Genomic DNA, 20,593 nt, shown 5'->3' with positions numbered 1-20,593 from the left:
ACAAGATTAGACATTGCTTATCCTGTCTCAAACCCCAGAATAAAATACCTTGATTCTTTGCCCAAAATAACTCATGGTCATTACCAAAAAGACCAAATTTTGACATTACCCCCTTTGAAATCCTTGAACATGCCTTTATCTTGTCGATACACTCATACCTTTCTTTGAGTCAAATAAAGTCACACCATTGTCTTTTTAGACTCAAAATTGACATTTTAATACCATTAAAACCCAAAGCATTGAGTTGTTCATTTGAACATGAGCATTCTTCTAAAGACACAACTTGGGGCATCTCGCGGGAGCCTGAACATTGAGACATCTGGGGAAAAGAAAAGAAGAAGAATTCATTCGAAATAATTCTATCATGCATTAATTACACTGTTTTCATGTGAATAGAATTAATCCTGAAAATCTATCCCCCTGGGGATATCTCTTCTGTGAAGACTTACATGTATGAAATGATGAACGGCTTTCTTTCTTTATCCCTTCACAACAGGAAAAAATATATATCCCTTGTGTCCCCTTTTGAGCCTATAGTATTTTTCTTCTGATTCAACCCTAACCAATGATCACCCTCCACACTGGGGGGCAATGTGGAAGAAATCTGCTCACATGAGTGAAGACATCAATCCAAAAGAGATACCAAAAGGTGAACCAAATGCCAAGTGCGAAGATTCAATCAGAACAAATAGGGCAAAAACCAAAAAAAGAAAAGAAGCAAAAAAAAAACAAAAAGAAAGAACAAAAATAAAAAAGGGACAAAAAAGCACATGTAGAGATTCCCTAAAGACAAATGGCGCATCAAGCTTCAAATTATAAGATTGATCAAGCACAAACATTCCCGAATCACTGAATCACTTCACTCGAAGATCATAGAGCATCAAGAGAGAGACATTTTGAGCAGGACATGATTGAAGGCATCAGAATGAATTGATCCTTGGTTCAACACCCTGAAACACTTGTTTGAGCCTATTTATCCTTTTCTTTCATAACCATGAACCCTGACCTACATTACGTGTCTTAAAAGTCCCTTCTAATCATACATGAATTTCTAAACAGAAGAGACTATCTTCATATTTCATCCCGCCCGTCAGGATTAATCTTTATTTGCAAAAAACAATGTCTTTAATGCATGATAGAGAAAAATAACAAAGGGGGGGTTCAAGACGTAAATCCTGAATAACATCTTGAAACCAAAGGAGGGTTCAAGTTAAAAACCTGAAAAGGCGGCTCGAATATAAAAAGTGTGCAACTGAGGCGATCACACAAATTCCTTGATAAGGCATCGCAAAATCTGTGTGTGACAACGAAGCTTGGGAGTCAGAGAACACTTCCAGCAGAGGAGCATGCAAGCTATCCCATCAATCCTTTGAGCATCAAATACCAAACCTTTGAGCATCAAATGCCAAACCCTTGACCAAACACAATAACATGAGACTTTTTTATCTTTTCCTTACTTAACCATTTCCCAAATATAGCTTTGATCTTGACACTTGTCAAATAGCTATAATTTATTGAAGGATTAACATTGTAATTAATTCTTTGATATCCGTTGAACTCTAGTTTTATGATTCGTTTCAATTGTAAAACCGTGAAAGTGATAATATTTTCAAAACTTTGGATCTTGGTAAATGACATGTGACTCTTAGACACAAAGCTCGTGCTCAGAATCAATGATGAAGCAAGAAATGAGGAACATTTGGGGCATCTTTGAAGATTCAATATCAAATATTGGGGCATTTTTGGATATTGGGGCATATTTGAGGATTCTACATCCTAATGCAAATTATCAGACCTTTTTCAGGAGATAAAATATAACCAATTTATGTTACATGCATCTTATGCATACATTTTAGAACATCATATTTGTCATTTTTTTTCCACATACATAATTTTTTGCAGCTTTTAGAGTCAAGTTTCGACTTCAAGACGAATGATACTCGATTCAAAAGCACCTTTAAAGATTAATGCTGGTTGCTTAACTCAGCAGCAAGAAGCTATACTTCAACCAATTTGACATATTGAAAGATCGACAGATCTTAGAATCAACTTCAAACGAGTTCGAGAGCTAATTCATAACTGATCCAGTTCACATTTTCAAGTTGGATTTCAACTTCACGACGAAGGATATCCAATTCCTAGCTTAACTTCACGGCGAAGGGTCTACCCACGGTTTCAACTTCACAACGAAGGGAATCGTGCTCACCATTATCTCTCTTGAGACAGTTTCCCTTGAAACGAATCATATCTCTTTCAAGATAACTTCTCTTGAAGCATCATCTGAATCGTGAAGCATCATCTGAATCGTTACACTCAACTCAGGCACATACTTGGGATGGTCGAAAAGCATTTCTCAAATCAAAAATAGAATGTGCACATCAGATTTGAACATTTGAAGAATTTGAGATCAGGGATCAGAACTTGAAGATTCCAGAACTAAGATTTCAGAAAGGCAACTGGAGATTGAGATTTCTCTCATGCGCCCAAAAATAACATATGTTGCATATGCATTTGAGGCATACCTAAGAGCATTGCATCCATCTCATCACATATATGTATAACTTTTTCAGGTTTTAGCTAGAGACAATTTCAACTTCGCAGCGAAGGAAATTGGACTCGAAGCGACACAATTTGCTCGAGAGTAGATTTCAACTTTACGACGAAGGATATCTAGCTCGAAGCCAAACTTCACAATAAAGGGGTCTCCACGGTTTCAACTTCACGGCGAAGGGAATTGTGTCTACCCGCAACATATAATACTTGGATTTCAACTTCACGACGAAGGATATTCAAGTCAAGGCTCAACTTCACGACGAAGGGGTCATCCGCGATTTCTCCACAACAGAGGATATCGTGCCATTGAGGCTCAACTCACGATGAAGGGGCTTCCTAATTTCAGAGCCAATTTCAACTTCACAGCGAATGATATTGGACTCAAGACAACACAAGTTCAACTTCACAATGAAGGGACGACTGGTTGTCAACAAACAATTTCCCAGTTTCAGAGCCAATTTCAACTTCACAGCGAAGGATATTGGACTCCAGACAACGCAAGTTCAACTTCACGACGAAGGGACCGCTGGTTGTCAACAAACAACTTCTCAATTTCAGAGCCAATTTCAACTTCACATCGAAGGTATTGGACTCAAGACAACACAAGTTCAACTTCACACGAAGGGACGGCTAGTTGTCAACAACATTTCCCAATTTCAGAGCCAGTTTCAACTTCACAGCGAAGGATATTGGACTCCAGACAACGCAACTTCAACTTCACGACGAAGGGACCGCTGGTTGTCAATAAACAACTTCCCAATTTCAGAGCCAATTTCAACTTCACAGCGAAGGATATTGGACTCCAGACACACAAATTCAACTTCACGACGAAGGGACGCTGCTTGTCAACAACAAACTTCTCAATTTCAGAGCCAATTTCAACTTCACAATGAAGGATATTGGACTTCAGACAACGCAAGTTCAACGACGAAGGGACCGCTGCTTGTCAACAACAACTTCCCATCTCAGAGTCAATTTCAACTTCACAACGAAGGATATTGGAATCAGACAATGCAAGTTCAACTTCACGACGAAGGGACCGCTGCTTGTCAACAACAACTTCCCAATCTCAGAGCCAATTTTAACTTCACAACGAAGGATATTGGACTCCGGACAACGCAAGTTTAACTTCACGACGAAGGGACCGCTGTTTGTCAACAAAATTTCATTCAGATTCAATTTCAACTTCACAACGAAGGATATTGGACTCGAGACAACACAAGTTAACTTCACAACGAAGGGACGGCTGGTTGTCAACAAACAATTTTCCGGTTCTAGAGCCAATTTCAACTTCACGACGGAGGATATTGGATTGGAACAATGCTACTTACTTGGATTCAACTTCACGACGAGGATATCCAACTAAAGAAGGATTATTTGCCATCAAAATTGTCGAGTTCGACTCCATTCAGCTCAATGACACATCAATCGCACTACTTTTCGGTTGCAGTCGAGGTTTTCAAGTCAAGGAGAGGACCTGGGTTAGCCGTGCCTTAGTGACAAGCAAACATTTCAAACAGCATAGCTTAAGTCAAGAAAAAGCTATCTGTCAATGAAGATTTCTCAGTTCTATTCCGATCCAAGGTCTTTAAACGAAGAGACCGAAGGGTACGGGAACCACGTGCTGATTCAAATTCCGAACTACGGCTTTAATTTCATATCATTTCAAGATGAACTCGACTTCACGATAGAGGAGTCATCCGTAACTCAATTCGACAAGGAGTTATTGAAACATCAGAGATAATTTTCAACTCCACTGAACGAAAAGTGTGTCTTTTAATCTTTGCCCTATCCCCGTTACACGACTATGGGCAAAGAGGGGCAGCTGTCAACACACATTTTTCGTCCTACTAGGATTCAAACTCCTAAAAATAGGATAGAATTTTAGGATTCAAACTCCTAAAAATAGGATAGAGTTCTACTATTATTTAAATTCCTAAAGATAGAATCCACAAGCACTATAAATAGCCATTGTAACTCACCATTGTAAGACACGATTAGACACAAAACATAGAGGAAAGCACGGGAAGATACAAAGGCAAAGCTATTGTAAAGGATTCGAAAAGGAAATAAAATGTACATTTTCTCCTTAGGATTCAAACTCCTAAAAATTAGAATTTTCCTAAAATAGGATAGAGTTCTACTATTATTTAAATTCCTAAAGATAGAATCCACAAGCACTATAAATAGCCATTGTAACTCACCATTGTAAGACACGATTTAGACACAAAACATAGAGGAAAGCACGGGAAGATACAAAGGCAAAGCTATTGTAAAGGATTCGAAAAGGAAATAAAATGTAGCATTTTCTTTTTTCTTTCTTTTGCATGTGCACGTTATTTTTCTTGAAATTTGGTTCGAATAATCCAAAACGTGGGTTGCGCCGATGACCAAAATGGGTGGGGTTTCGATGTTTCGAACTAGATCTACCCGAGGCTTATTTTTAAAAACCGATTTGATTTTCGGTTAAAGGAGGGGAAGAGTTTTTAAAAATCTATATTAGTTCATTTATTTATTATATGGATTTTATTCATTATTTTATTATTCATGTTATTATTATTATATGTATATATATATATTAAATTATTTTCATTTGATTTTTTTACTATATTTTATTATTATTTATATATATATTCTTTAATATTTTACTTATAAAGTCTAATATTACTATATATATTGTAATTATCTTTATCTAGTCGTATGTATTTTTTATACTTTTAATAGTTTTTTATATACATATTATTAAATATATATTCTTAATTATTTTTATTGATTATTTCTATTTATGTAATATATCTTATAACTTTATAACTTTATATTATTTTTTATTATTTTTGTTTTTTATTCATTATTATTATATTATTTTTTAAAAAAAAAACATTGTGTCTTTATCATTATTATTATTAAACATTATATTATATACTACTAACCTAGATGGCCTATTTTTGTCTTATTTCTTACTAAAGCCCCCACTTTCGGTGAATTGGGAGGGTAACTTTTTTATTTTTAAGTATTTGGTGTACATATATAGCTTATTTATTTTATTAATACTTTGATATATATATATATATATATATTTTATATTTTTTTCCTTTTTTCAAATATTACTATATATAATTATTACTTACTATTTTTTCTTATCTTACTTATTATTTTATTTATTTTATTTTTCTCTTGTATCTTATTTGTTTTCTTTACCTTGTTTATCTAACACATTTCTCGATTTTTTTTTCAAATCAATCAAGGGTAAGTAATTAGGATCGAAACTTTACCTTTTAATTTAACTTGTTATTTTTCTTAATTAAGACAACTGGAAATTACGTAGTACCGAAAGGGCGGTTCAAGGGCGCTAATCCTTCCTTGACCGTAACCGACTCCCGAGCTCGACATATTTCTGGTAAGACGCAGATCAGGTAAGAAATAGGGTATCCGATCAACCCATTTATTTTTAAATAAATGATCGGTGGCGACTCCAATCCACATTTTTCAAGCCGAAGCCCAATTCCGGGGCCCAACCGAAAGACGATTGCGACACCATGGAATAATCAACATGATTTTTTGAACTTTTATCAAAAATCATGTTCAACGTGATTATTTTAAACAAATGAGAAATATTGATACACAATCGGTATGGTGAACATATCAAGAGGTCATCTTTATCTTTATTCATTATAAAGAAATCTTCCTGACCGTTAGGCCTGTAAATAAACCGAACGCATACGAACGGAGGTATGTTCATGTTCGTTCATTTAATAAATAAACGAACACGAACATAAATGAACAATTTTTTTTGTTCATGTTCGTTTATTAAGGAATATAACTTGTTCATGTTCGTTCATTTAATAAATAAACGAACATAAACGAACACGAACATAAATGAACAAGAACATAAACTTTGGAGACACTACCTAGGGGTGTAAACGAGCCGAGCCGAGCTCGAGTATTGCTGAGCTCGACTCGAACTCGAAAACTTTCAAAGTCAACTCGACTTGACTCGAAAAATCGCGAGCTTAAAATTATCAAGCTCGACTCGAACTCGAATAGGCTCGAACTCAAAAAAAATTAAGAGCTCAATTAAAACTCGAGACTCGAGCTGGTGACACAGTCACATAGGGTTCCAGCGCATTGAATGTTGACTGTGCTGGATATGCAACTTATGGATCGTTCAAAAAGAACTAAACCATGTTAATATTGTTGGGTTTTCCAAATAAAATTGGGTTAATTATGGAATTGGTCATCATAATATCAGATTAATTAATATTTTTAAGATACTTACAAATTGGTCACCAAAATTGATTTAAGAAGATTGTGTTAAACATAAATGAATGAACATAACCGAACGAACATAAACGAACATAACCGAACAAACATAAACGAACATAACCGAACGAACATATCCGAGCGTTCACGAACGTAAATGAACGAACGAAACCTATGTTCATGTTCGTTCATTTAATTAAACGAACACAAAATCTTGTTCATGTTCGTTCATTTAATAAATAAACACACATAAACAAACTTCCCGCCGCACGGTTCATGAACGTTCAATTCATTTACAGGCCTACTGACCGTTATATAGGACTGTAAACGAGTCGAGTTGAGTTTGAGTATTATTGAGCTCAACTCAACTCGCAAAATTTAAAGCTGAATTCGACTCGAAAATTCGCAAGCCTAAAATTATAAGTTTGACTCGAACTCGAAAGCTCGTGCGCTTAAAATTTTCAAGCTCAACTCAAAATCCAAAATAGAAACTTGACTCGAGCTTGAAAAAACTTGAACTGAAAATCTTATCAAACTTAACTCGATTGACGCTCAAATTAGAACTTGATTCAAACTTAAACTCAAATTCAAACCTAAACCTTAAGTATATTAAAGTCTCATATTGTATTTTAAAAAAAACATATAAATATTAATATTATTAATAATTTAATTTAAAAAATTAAAAATTTAATATATTTTTTTCGAATTGCTCGCGAGCTTTTCGAGTCAAGTATCAATTAGCTTACTCTGACTCGTTAAGAACTCGAGTCGAGTCCATTCTATTCGAATTTTGACTGAACTTTAACCAAATCAAACTCGAATAGCTCACAATCTATTTCGTCTCATTTACGTTTCTACCCTTACAGCATCTTTTCGTATTTCTTCAGTGATACAAATCTCATACATTAGCAAAGATACAAAGGGTTCTCACTAAGAAATAGAGATTCTAAGAAGAAATGGTTACAAATCTTGATCCAAAAAACAGCTACCGAAAGAACAATGAATTCTCCAGCAAAATAGCCAATGATGCAACAGGAAAGGAAGAACAAGGCAGGGCAAAGTACCTTAAATCCTGCTAAGAACTTTCTCGGCCGCCGCAATCGTCTTTTCGATGTCTTCGGAAGAATGTGCCAAGCTTGTAAATCCGGCTTCGAACTGTGATGGTGCTAAGTACACACCTTCTTCAAGCATTCCCCTATGAAACCTGGCGAACTTTGCAGTATCACTCTTCTTTGCATCATCAAAGTTGTGAACAGACCCTTCTGTGAAGAAAAACCCGAACATCCCACTGATATGCCCTCCACAGATTGCGTGTCCCGTCTTCTTTCCGGCATCTAAAATGCCTTGAACAAGTTCTCCGGTGATCTTATCCAAGTATTCGTAAGTTCCCGGCTCTTTCAATCGCTTAAGGGTATGTATCCCGGCAGTCATTGCCAATGGGTTCCCACTCAAGGTCCCAGCCTGGTACATAGGCCCTGCAGGTGCCACCATTTCCATAATCTCCCTCCTTCCTCCATATGCACCAACAGGCAGACCACCACCAATTATCTTCCCTAGGGTTGTTAAATCTGGAGTTATGCCGAAATACTCCTGTGCCCCACCATAGGACAGGCGAAATCCGGTCATCACTTCGTCAAATATGAGGAGGGCGTCGTTTTCCTTGGTAAGGCGACGTATGGCTTCAAGGAAGTCTGGTTTAGGTGGAATGAAGCCAGAGTTCCCAACAACGGGTTCAAGAATAATGGCTGCAAGTTCACCTTCGTTAGTGTTAAAGAGACTTTCGACGGCGGATATGTCATTGTAAGGGGCAGTTAGAGTTTCAAAAGTTGCTGCTTTTGGAACACCAGGAGAGTCGGGCAGTCCTAGGGTAGCGACTCCACTACCTGCCTTGACAAGAAATGGATCAGCATGGCCATGGTAACAACCCTCGAACTTGACGAGCTTTTCTCGGCCGGTAAACGCACGCGCGAGCCGCAGCACGCCCATGCAAGCTTCTGTACCCGAGTTTACAAACCGTACCATTTCGATGCTAGGCACGGCGGAGATTACCATCTCGGCCAAAACATTCTCGAGAAGACAAGGAGCGCCAAAGCTGGTTCCTTTCTTCATTGTTTCGGCCAGAGCAGCAAGCACCTGCAGATATTTGCAAACCATGGAGAATTATCATCAATGCTCTCCATTACCGACCAAACAACTCCTGGTTGAACATAATGCATCATCATTGACATTGCATCCAACATAACACAAAGAAATTCAAGTCAAAATGCATAATTAATTGGGTAGTTCTGCTATACGGCAGCCTAACCTGATCATCTGCATGACCGATTATTGCAGGTCCCCAGGAGCCAACGTAGTCAATATACTGGTTACCGTCAATGTCCCACATGTGAGAACCCTTGACAGAATCAATCACAATTGGTTGTCCACCAACAGATTTAAAGGCACGGACTGGGGAATTTACACCTCCTGGCATCAGATTCTGACCAAAAATAGCTCTTACACGAGTCAGTGCAGAAATACACTTAAAAAAACATTTACCCAAAGTAGGATATGAAATAAGAAAAAGACAATATATGCATAACTAATCGAGTAGTAATGTTTTGCGGTGGCCTAATTTAAAATTAATTTTCGGTGAATTTTAATTTAAAATATCACTTTTTAACTTCAAAAATTATATAATTGATAATAATTTTCATTATAACAGAGAACGTTACATTGTGACGGATTTTAATCTAAAATATTATTGTCTATTCTAGAAAGTTACACAATCAATTTAGATCGAAAATATATTTACATTTCCTATTGCAACCAAAATAATTATACAATTTACGTCGCAATATCTTCCATTTCAACAGAAAATGTTACCCAGATTGTTTTAAAGAGTTAAGCTCTTGGTAAAATTTTCGATTACAAGTTTACGACAGATATCTTTGTTTTTTTAATCTTGTATTAACCGGTTCATTTTAGACTTATCCATAACTAATCAGAAATCAAACATGCTAAACTTGTTATCAATTCCGCCAACCCCAAACAAACCCAGATTGAGAATCAACCGAATGGCTTGAATTTCAACAAAAGAAGGCTTCACTTGGCAGGATTAAAAGTATGCAGTAGTAAGCAGAAGAACAACACAAGGGGAAGAAGAGAGAATTACCTTGGCAGCGTTGAAAGCTTCTTCAGATTTCTGAAGGGAGTAATTCTTCTTCTTATCTTCAACAGAAACAGTCATCTTGACGCGGAAACCAGAGGATTGTGAAGAATGAAGAGGCTTAGAAAGGTTGGAAGAACAAGATAGGCCTAACCCAACTCCAATTCCGCTCATTGAAGCCGCCATCTTTGCTCTTTGTTTTTGTCCTCCCCCTTGTTTGCTTCTCAGTGATCTTCTTTTAGGCAGTCTCAAGAAGAAGATAAGAACATGGTGAAATTGTAAGAAAGAGCAGCCAATAGCAAACCAAGGAGTCCACTTATGGCCGTGACAGTAGGATACACTGAACCGGATTGGGTGGACCAATTATCAAAATATGTGGGCTGACTTCCATAGAACCCTATAATTGGACATTGACCCATTACAACTTTTTTCCTTTTCAAGTATAAGATGTCACTAAATTATGTTTAAAAATGATCCTTTTGATCAATAAATTTTAAATATATATAAAATAATAATTAATTTATTAAATCTGTAAAATGATTATTATAAGGTTATAATAAATTATAAAATTTTAATAAATTTAATGATCATTTTAAACATTTCAATAAATTTACAGTAAACGACAAAAATGGCAATCAAACTTTTAGAGTACTTGCTTTTTGGTCACTCAACTTTTAATTTATTTTCATTATGGTCAATATTGTTAACTTCCTTTAAAAGTGCTAACTAGGCAGTTAAAGTCATCCCCCATCCCCCGCCCAAAAAAAACCCTAAGTTTAGCAGACTATTTGGCAGTCATCTATCTCCTTTGCTTATGTTGACCCTCTATAATATTTTTCTGATTGTCGTCACCTGATTATTATATATATAACACAGTGCATGATATTAGAAAGGTTTGAGAAGCCATTTCAATTATTATGGTGAGGTAGGATCATTGTGGTGTATTATGATATGTCATCAATTCATGTTACATGTATTCATGGTACCGTAAATGAGTTACGTCTTCGGGTTTGTCTATCTTGCATAGAGTACTCCGTGTTGATGTTGGGTGTGGACTTTCGGGTTCTTCAATCCATCAGAAGCCACTCTGCTCGACGTTGAGTTAGTACTATGGTGCGTTTGGACCTACGGGTTCGTCCATCATAGCGGAACGATTCCGCAACAGTGTTGAGTTCCATGATTCGCATCACCTAGATAGATCTATATTATATTTACTTCGGACATCTCTAATGATGTGTTGTGATAATGTCATTAAATGATGGTATTATAACATGATGTTATTAAAGATTGTATGCATGATATATTTACACATGTTAATGATACAATTATACTGAATAATTCGAATAAGATAACTTTCGTATAATTATCTATGAAAATATCATTATGGAAATTACCTCAAGGGACGAGAGGTCTATTTTGGATTGAGTAATTAGTGTACATGATGCATGATGAATTTATGAACATCGTGAATACGAACATGAAAAAAATTAGAATATATGTGTACCATTAAGTTTTTGTTAGCTTTATCATTTAGATTTTTCCATTCATAAGTTACAAGTTTCAAAGATTATGACAGAACAACGAAATCGTCAAAGGAGTCTTGCTGGAAGTATTAAAAACTAACTTTCTTAATGATTACAATGTAACCTATTGATAATGCATACACACTATAGGTACAACTGCTCGAAATTAAAATATATAGAAAAGGCATAATGCAAACAAGTACCCCCTAACGTTTGACCATATATGCAATTTTGCCCAAATTGTTTTTTTTTGGAACATTTTCCCACATTTCATTTTAGGTCAAAAGTACCCTCGTTGGATGAAAACCGTTAGTCAACTGATGGTCAACGCCTGAAGCTGACTCAACAAGAACATGTGGAGGGATATGCTGACGTGGCATATTCATATCATAGTAAATGATGACATGGCAGATCCACGTAGACTAAATGCTGACGTGGCATGTACACATGTGATGCCATGCCATCATTTTTAAAAAAATTAATTAATAATAAATAATTATTTTTTACTAAATTAATAATATGAACCAATCAAATGTTGTCACGTGACACATGAATTTTTTATTAAATTTAGAAAGGAGAGATTAAACCTCCACAAAATTTACAATCCATGGGATTTGAACTTGGGTCTAAAGGAAGAAAGCCTTGAAACCTAACCATCAAGCCAAGTGACTTGGTTGTTATTAAATGGCTAATAACAACATTTTAAAGTATATTATTGCCATCAAAACCACCATTAACACAAACACTTTTTTTAAAATTATAAAATGGCTGTCCCTTTTCCCCATATGTATGGGGTAAGGGGGAGGTAAGATAATAGGCTACCCCCAACACCAGATTGAGAGCAACTTCTGTAAGAGGCCTCCGAATTATGAAATGCCCTCCGTGGGACTCGATCCCACAACCTCAAGGTTAAGAACCTTGTGCTCTACCACTGAGCTGGATGATCATTTCCTTTTTTTTTAAATTATAGTTAGATTTAAATTGTTAGAATTATTTGAGTCAATTTAAATTCATATTTAAAATTTTAATTAGTTTTAAGTTTATAACTAATTAATATAAATTTATTCATTTGTTTATTTTTATTGAAAATTTGTATTAATTAGTTATAAATTTAAAATTAATTAAAATTTTAAATATAAATTTAAATTGACTCAAATAATTCTAACAATCTAACTATAATTAAAAAAACTGCTTGTGTCAAGGCTTTCATCATATAAACCCAAATTCAAATCCCATGGATTGCAAATTTTGTGGAGGTTTAATCCCTCATTTTTTAAATTTAATAAAAAATTCATGTGACACGTGGTAACATATGATTGGTTGTTATTAATTTAATAAAAAATAATTATTTATTATTAATTAATTTTAAAAAATGTTGATGTGACATCACACGTGTACATGCCACATCAACAAAATTCATGTGCCACGTGGCAGTATCTGATTGGTTGTTATTAATTTAGTAAAAAACATTTATTTATTATTAATTAATATTTTTAAAAATGATGATGTGACATCACACATGTACATACCACATCAGCATTTAGTCTACGTGGATCTGCCACATCATCATTTACTATGATATATACATGTTATGCCAGCATCTCCTTCCATATGTTCTTGCTGAGTCAGTTTCAGGCGTTGATCGTCAGTTGACTAACGATTTTCATCTGACAATAGTGCTTTTTAACCCAAAATTAAACGTAAGAAGATCAAATATTCCAAAAAAAAAAACAATTTAGGCATATATATAGTCAAACATTAGGGATATTCCCTATAGAAAAAATAACCTTTCTTACATTAGTATTTCCTATTCGTACTCAACAAAGTCAAGGAAATGCATTAAAAGAAGTAAAAATAAATGGAAAGTTTTGCAGGCAAATCAACAAGTGACAAGTCTAAGGTCTTGTCCTCCACTGGTCTGCGTTTAAGGTAACGTCATAGAGTTGGATCCAAACACGTTTAAGTTTGCTATTAGTTTTACTGATGGGAATGTATATCCATTCATGTAATCTTTGTGCAGATAAATACTTGTATTTCTATATGGTTATTGCGTTTCCCTTTGTCTTTATCAGTTTCCATTGCGTCAAACTTTATACTCTCGGAAAGTTCTTGCATGGTGGAGGTTTCATATGTAGTCGGATATGGATTATAAATATTGAAATACTAAAATCAGTTATTAATAGTGATTGAGTCACAATATTTTTTAAAAATGACATTAATATTTTTTAGTAAATAAATCTTGTTATACCTTCTCTGTCGGTCACATTAGGTTTCATCTCTTGAGTTTTATGTATTCGGAGTTCCATATAATTCGATCAACTATGATCTTATGATGAGATTTTTGATAAATCCACGTGATCTGCTATCTACTATCTGATAAACAAATCTATTTAATCTATCAACCTATTAATAGTCATGATGACACTACACCTAACACCAACCCTAGATATCACTATATAAACCCTATATCAAGTACAAAGGGACTTCTTCTTGGTTTAGACTCTCTCTCTCTCTCTCTCGATTCTCCTTAATCTCTTTATCACGAACGTTATCGGCCCATCAACATATCATCATCGGTTTCATCTCTAGACCGAAATCAAAATAGGTGAATTGAATCATGATAATTCGAATCATAAAACTCTAACATTATTCTAAACCTCCATATGGTTGCATATTTTACATTTTCGTTTACTTCCATTAGTGGAAATTAGAGAAAACAAAAGTTGAGAAGACTTCCAAAAAAATCACCTAACCTGGCTCCATACAAAGTCTTCTCCAAGTGTTAACTACAACCAGTATATCCTACAAAACAAAAAGCTTATCTCAACATGCTTATCTTTAGTCTTTTACCTATACTACGTTCCCAACTAATCCTCCTTTTTCATTTAATTACTTCCATTTCTTATGAATTTTAATTATCATATGTTTATCAGTTTCATGTTCTGAACTATTATGTTTATCTTATTTCTCCAATTGCAGACAATGGTGTTGAAGACATAAACAAGTGGCCTCTCTTTGTCTTCCATGTTGACCTTTTTTTAAAGCAATTTATATTCAAAATCAACCAGCCTTGATATATATGCATGATTATCCACTGAGAAAGAACCATCTGGGATTCTGGGGTCAAGTCGGAATGGATGTTGAAAAGATGAAACGGAAGAAAAACGTGCTGCTAAAGGCCTGGGAAAGATGCAAGAAATCATCTGGGACTCCACTGATGAGAAAGAGCAAATCACTGCGTATTTTCTCATCCATGGAAGAAGACAACATGAAGAAGAAGAATAAGTGGTCTCAAGTGGCACCAGAAGGGTGTTTTTCAGTGTACGTTGGACCCCAAAGGCAAAGATTCGTGGTCAAGACCGAGATGGCCAACCATCCATTGTTCAAGGTGTTGCTTGAGGATGCCGAGCTCGAATATGGGTTCAACAGTGAAGGCCCCCTTCTTCTTCCTTGCGACGTTGGTTTGTTTTATAAAGTTATGGCAGAGATTGATGATAATGGAGATGGAGAAATTATAACTACTTTTGTTTGCAGCTTTGGTTCTCGTCATCATCGTTCAAGAAGCATCAATAAAGGATACGGAACGTATAAGCTTCTTTGTCCATCTCCTATGATTAAAATGAATAGTTATCAAAGTTGCTGATTTTTACGATAATTTTCCCTTTTTTACTTGGGATTGGGTCTGGGAAGATCATGTGCATGCATCAATGTAATTGTACTATACATAAAGTTTATCGGAACTTGTATAAAACTATTTTTTAAGCATTTTCATCATCACATCATTATTTTTTCAAGCTAAAAGTTAGCGAGTGTGTTGGTGCTGGGCAATGCTTAAATTAATCGTAAATGGGTCCATCATTGGAAAATTAATATATAAACAAGAATATGAGAGTTTATTTACATAATTCAGATCAATCAACGATTTTATTTCTATATAGTTTTGTTCAGAAATAAATCTATTATAATATTCTTATTAAAAAAGTACACAAATATCCGACGAGTTTAAGACAATTATATTCTAGCCGTCAAAGTGTCCCATAAATTTTAAACAATACAAATCATAAATGGGCCCAATTGAATGAACATAAAATTTGAAGAACCCAATTGCCTACCAGTTTCAAATTGTTTTCAGTTAAAAACAAGTGGGGAAATGTTTTTTTTTAATCAAAATGTAATGATAGTTTCATCTTTGAAACCTCTGCCCGATAAAATAAACATAGATGTTCACTATGGCAAATCTCATCTACAAGGCTACAACCATACATACTACTACAATTAAGTTACCTCAAGAGTCATCAACTCGCATGTTACAATCCCACTATCTAAAATCACTAAGCCAATTCTATAATAATTCTATCACAACTGAAAATCAAATCCCATGACCATCCACATCTCACAAGTTACATATGGCCAAACTAATCATCTCCATCACTATCTTTATCCGCTCCACCGCCTGTATCAGCATTCTCCTCGCTTTCTTCCCCTTCCTCATCCTCATCTGTCATGTTATTTATCACTTCCGTAATAATGTCCTTCACCTCGGCTTTCCGGTGCATCAAATCCAGCCCAAAGTGTGCACCTGAGATAATCCAAATCTTATAATTATTCATGTATACAAATTTATTTTGTAATTTAAATACTTTAACAACATACGGTGAAGCATACCCAGTTGTCGAAGGATATCAGATAATGTTGCCTGCATCATCAGAACACAATTTTAGTACTAAAACCCTGAATTTAATTATTTCACCTCCAAATTAAACAGAGAAAGAACTAAAGATATTTTTTTTGGATAAATAAAAGAACTAAAGATTCTTACAGTGTTGAAGTCCACTTTTTTTAGAACATCTACCACTACATCATGAATCTCTTCCCTGGTAGGCTCGGGTTTAGGTTTCTTACCACTTTTTCCTTTACCTGTCGCAACAGCATAAACACAAACGCATTGAGTAAAAGATCAACAAAACGCTTCAAATATCCCTCTTCTTTTAATATTATAAAAACATAAAACATCCATATTTAGCAAAACCTACCTTGCGACTTTGCAGAAACCTTTTCTGTTGACTTGTTTGTTTGCTTCTTGCCAACAACCTTGTCTTTGGTGGAACCACCCTTAGAGCTTTCCTTTTCAACCTTTGACTTTTTTGACGCAGAACCCTTTGATTTAGAACCAGAAGTTCCACCATCACTGACATCTTTCTTTGAAGTTGATCCAGGTGATTTTTTGCTGGATTTTGCAGGGGTAACCTTCTTTCCGGGTGTGGACTTATCCTTGCTTTTTGACTCGGGACTCTCCGTTGCAGTCTTTTTTGAAGTACTTTTTTCGCTAGACTTTTTGGGCTCTTCTTCCTTCTCTGACTTAGTTTCTTCATCATCATTCTCTTCTTTAGGAGTAGTGTCAGCATCATCTTCATGCGAATCTCTAGAGACAGGGGATTCAACTTTACCAACATCTTCTTCCTCAGCTTTGGATGAACGCTTATGCTTTTCCCCACCTTGGGGTGCTCTTTGCCGCTTCAGTGGAACAAATTTTGAAACAAAATAACAAGCATCAAGCACTCTCAGCCCAAAAAAAAATCCAGAAAGTAAAAATAGAGCAAAGACAAGAAAACAGATAAAATGAGGGGAAATTATCATCCTTAAGCAGTGATTCCCAGCTAGTTTCCTTATCTTTAATCTGGTAGATATTTACTACCTCTTTTTTCCTCTCTTTGAGAAAACAAAGTTTGTAAATGGTTTTGTTTGCTAGGCAACATCTATGGACATAGCTGCATACGTAAAAATGTTTTAACCCCCTAAACAAAAGGGGGGGGGGAACACAAGTATTCTTGTCCATGCAACTTACAAGCACCAACACTCATCTGCAAGTGGAACATCATAGCAAACCATACCAAGTGAAATGCACACAATGAACCTTAGCAAGTACAATAATGAAAATAATCACAAGATTCAAGAAAACAAAATAATGCAGAGAAATTGATATAAACTAAAAACAAACACAAGGTTTTTCCCACAAACACATAGGAACCACATTCCATTGAAGATCATTCATGACTTGGCAAGTGAAGAATCATAATTTATTCTGAGTCTAAAAGTAGTCATGGGAAAATCACTCCAACCTTTAATCAAACCACCAAGAGTGTCTATAACCCAAATAAATGGACTATAGAAGAAGCAATATGTAATGAGAACAAAACCTCAAATATTTTTGACAAACTTCAATGAACATATAACAATGAATAATCTCCCCATGAATGGACTAAAGACAATAAGTTAACACCTATATTCACAATACAAATCCAATAACAGAAAACACAGACACAGCAGCCAGTAAGATTTCATAAAACAAACTAAATAGAAATGGTAGATCAAGTCTTGAGAGCACCAACTTTTGATCAGCCAATATCAATTACCAACCCTTGCAAAAACAAGACAACAGTTCTTAAACTTCATTCTTATCAGCCAAAAAGAAAATTTACCACATCACATTGATCAAAGCAATTTTAAACTCAGCCCTGGAGTAAAATGATACACAATGAAAGAAATATTTAGAAAGAAATAAGATGGAATCAATAAAATATAAAGTACATAACAGAACATGCATACATTCAGAAACAAGCACTACCCAATAAGCATAGAAAGATAAAATAGATAACAAAAGGATATATATATATATAAGGAGCAAAACAAAACAAGACAAACCTTGGCAGATGTATCTGATGCCTCCCCAGAACCAATGTTTTTGCTTGGTATAGCTTTACGCTTTTTACCCTTCTGAAACAAGGATAAAGAATCTCATTCAGATCCAAGCTGACAATTAGTCATGCCAAATACTTCATAACATGCAAAAGAATTTCAAGTAGCATTGCACCTCTTCCTTGTCAGCAAGAAGAATGTCAGTAGTAGCATGGGGTGACTCTAAAAACTCCAATAATTTGGCAGAGACTTCCTCCTTCAAAAGAGAAATGAGTTACACTCAAATAAACAAGCAAAGTCATTACATAAACAATGGTACATTTTATATATTTCTTACTGACCTTTCTTACAGTGGCCTTGGCAATTGGAATATTCAGCAAATCACAGAAATCAACCAGTTTTTCTTTAACACACTTTTCAATTTTTTCCCTTACTTTTGCTTTTGGTTTTTCCTGCTGAAAAAACAAAAAAGCAATGGACATTAAGAGATTTCCACTTAATGAATAACAGCTCATTCGCAAGGTCAAACATGGGCAATGTATCTTCAATTAAACCTATTTTTACTTCATGAAATGCAACAAAAGAACCAAGCAGACAGACAACAGGGAATAAAGAAACAAACTTTTACAAGATAAAATAAAATACCTCATTTTCAACCCAAACATAGCCCGAAAATTGGCCAATGTTTCTCTTCAAACTGTAAGGCTGTAGATGGAAAAAATATAATTAGTACCCAAAAAAGGTATAATGGAACAACAAGACAATACAACTTCATCACCTTTGCTTTCTTTCCAAAGAGTATCACATGAAGCATTTGCAGATTGTCATCAGCTTTTCTCTTCGACAGTTTGAAGGCCACTGAAACAAATTACAAAAACCAGAAAATAAATAGGCCAGACTCTGCAGTAGCAAAAATGTTCAATAACCATAAACTGCTAATCTTGACAGTAGTCAGATACAACTCATCCACAAATTTCCAATCAATTACCTTTAAAATTCCTTCCAAGCATGACACTCCACAATGAAACTATTGGAATGAAAGAGGCTAACATAGTAGCCCAAAAGTTGAAAAGAAAATAATTGAAAACATTATCAGCAAGAATCAATTACGTTATCAAAGCAGTTCAGAAGTGTTAACATTTATCTGATTTTACAAAATTTTAAGTTTTTAGAGTTTGACCAACGATTCCTCCATTCCAAGTATTTATCATATCACTCATCAAAACTCAAGACAATCAAAATGGTAAACAACGCATGGCAACCAATTAACCTTATTTTAATGCTTTGAATGTCATTACTCACATCTCTATTGACAGGTTCCAAGGAGACTGGTTGATCTGCTTCCTAAAATATAAGACCCAAATGCATAACTAACAACCAAGTATCAGATAGTTTGCATCACCAGAAAACAAAATGCACTTCAGCTATTGTTAAGAACCAAATATAACTAAGTTATACAGTGTAGTAAGTTTATAACCTATAACACATAACATAAAAATAACCCGAAATTGAATACAGATCAAAGCTTAATCAGATCCCTCAAAATTCAAATAAAACATTTAACAAAGAGAGTAGACGCATACCATTCGGAATATCTTTAAGTTGAGTGCCGCGACCCTGAAAGCAAGTCAGATGTTTGGAGTGAGAATGAGGAAAATGGAGTGAAAAGGAAACCGAATTCTTAACGAGAACAATACCTTTTCAATTGAAAAAGATTTGGCTGAGGAAGACCTGGCAACGGAAGGAGCTGAGTACCTTTCCACGACTTTCCTTTCCCTTGTAGGCCTATCACTACTCGGTGTCACAGGCTCTTTTTTCTCAGCCGAACCTCGACTGGGTTTCCTTGAGCTTCCCTTTCGACCACTACCTTTAGCACTTTTAGTTCCTTCATCTCCGCTGTCTTCTTCCTCTTCCTCCACTTCTTTCTCTTCCTCTTTTTCCACTTCTTCCTCTTTCACTTTCTCTTCCTCCTCTTTCTCGTCAACTTCCATTGTTTCCTCAGTTTTCTGAGAATCATTTTTTACGGAAACCTCCTTACATTCCTCACCGTTTCCCTTCTCTATCTTTTCCTCATCTTTTCCTTTAACCGGAGTAGCCTCCTCTTCCTCCGTTTTTTTCTCGTCTAGGGTTTCCTTCGCCATAGAAACCACCAATCAAGCAGCAGAAAAAAAGGAAGAGAAACTTCGGTTTCACCTAAAACCCTAAAATTAAAAGTAAAACCCTAATAGATCAAGAGAGAGGGAGTAGAAAAAGTGCAGAGCAGTGGAACGAAAGAAGGAAAATCAAAGTGTTTGGTGTATTGAATTTCTTATTTGTAGGTTAGAAATTGGGGAAATTGAGATCAAAGATTTTCGTTTTCGTTAAGGCACGCTATGGAGATGAGAATAAGAGGGAGGAACGAGCGGGCAACCAA

At 35.3% G+C, this 20,593-nt stretch overlaps 3 protein-coding genes across 5 annotated transcripts; 1 reads left to right on the top strand and 2 right to left on the bottom strand.

Moving 5' to 3' along the window:
* Positions 1-7,766: 7,766 nt before the first annotated feature.
* Positions 7,767-10,226, bottom strand: LOC120117246 (glutamate-1-semialdehyde 2,1-aminomutase 2, chloroplastic-like). The gene is made up of 3 exons (XM_039137534.1): positions 9,968-10,226; positions 9,119-9,292; positions 7,767-8,946 (listed from the first exon to the last, which is right to left on the bottom strand). The coding sequence occupies exons 1-3, from the start codon at positions 10,145-10,147 to the stop codon at positions 7,879-7,881; spliced, it is 1,422 nt and encodes a 473-aa protein (XP_038993465.1). The 5' UTR covers positions 10,148-10,226; the 3' UTR covers positions 7,767-7,878.
* Positions 10,227-14,563: 4,337 nt separating this feature from the next.
* LOC120117480 (auxin-responsive protein SAUR32-like) lies at positions 14,564-15,127 on the top strand. The gene has a single exon (XM_039137756.1). It carries the CDS (start codon positions 14,564-14,566, stop codon positions 15,125-15,127), a length of 564 nt encoding a protein of 187 aa, XP_038993687.1.
* Positions 15,128-15,735: 608 nt separating this feature from the next.
* On the bottom strand, positions 15,736-20,582 carry LOC120117242 (protein DEK-like). Of its 3 annotated transcripts, none has more exons than XM_039137529.1 (11): positions 19,878-20,582; positions 19,764-19,797; positions 18,959-19,038; positions 18,826-18,885; positions 18,522-18,635; positions 18,356-18,436; positions 18,187-18,255; positions 16,518-16,998; positions 16,304-16,401; positions 16,150-16,180; positions 15,736-16,063 (listed from the first exon to the last, which is right to left on the bottom strand). In XM_039137529.1, the coding sequence occupies exons 1-11, from the start codon at positions 20,319-20,321 to the stop codon at positions 15,900-15,902; spliced, it is 1,656 nt and encodes a 551-aa protein (XP_038993460.1). In that variant the 5' UTR covers positions 20,322-20,582; the 3' UTR covers positions 15,736-15,899. The 3 variants fall into 3 exon arrangements, with proteins under 3 accessions (XP_038993460.1, XP_038993458.1, XP_038993459.1); XM_039137527.1 differs by having other exon boundaries at positions 15,737-16,063; positions 18,187-18,258; positions 19,878-20,581; XM_039137528.1 differs by having other exon boundaries at positions 15,737-16,063; positions 18,187-18,258; positions 18,522-18,632; positions 19,878-20,581.
* Positions 20,583-20,593: the final 11 nt, after the last annotated feature.

Source organism: Hibiscus syriacus, unplaced genomic scaffold (assembly GCF_006381635.1).
Source record: "Hibiscus syriacus cultivar Baekdansim isolate YM2019G1 unplaced genomic scaffold, ASM638163v2 tig00110319_pilon, whole genome shotgun sequence".
NCBI lineage: Eukaryota > Viridiplantae > Streptophyta > Magnoliopsida > Malvales > Malvaceae > Hibiscus > Hibiscus syriacus.
The sequence above is the reverse complement of the archived record's forward strand: the minus strand, read 5'-3'. Positions and strand labels throughout refer to the sequence as shown.

Coding starts and splice junctions, on each gene's coding strand:
- LOC120117246 (XM_039137534.1), bottom strand. CDS start 10,147: ATGGCGGCTTCAATGAGCGGAATTGGAGTTGGGTTAGGCCTATCTTGT. Junction 9,293..9,967: donor AAGCTTTCAACGCTGCCAAG/GTAATTCTCTCT, acceptor ATTTTTGGTCAG/AATCTGATGCCAGGAGGTGT. Junction 8,947..9,118: donor TCGGTCATGCAGATGATCAG/GTTAGGCTGCCG, acceptor AAATATCTGCAG/GTGCTTGCTGCTCTGGCCGA.
- LOC120117480 (XM_039137756.1), top strand. CDS start 14,564: ATGCATGATTATCCACTGAGAAAGAACCATCTGGGATTCTGGGGTCAA.
- LOC120117242 (XM_039137527.1), bottom strand. CDS start 20,321: ATGGCGAAGGAAACCCTAGACGAGAAAAAAACGGAGGAAGAGGAGGCT. Junction 19,798..19,877: donor AATCTTTTTCAATTGAAAAG/GTATTGTTCTCG, acceptor ACTTGCTTTCAG/GGTCGCGGCACTCAACTTAA. Junction 16,999..18,186: donor CATCAGATACATCTGCCAAG/GTTTGTCTTGTT, acceptor GTTCCACTGAAG/CGGCAAAGAGCACCCCAAGG.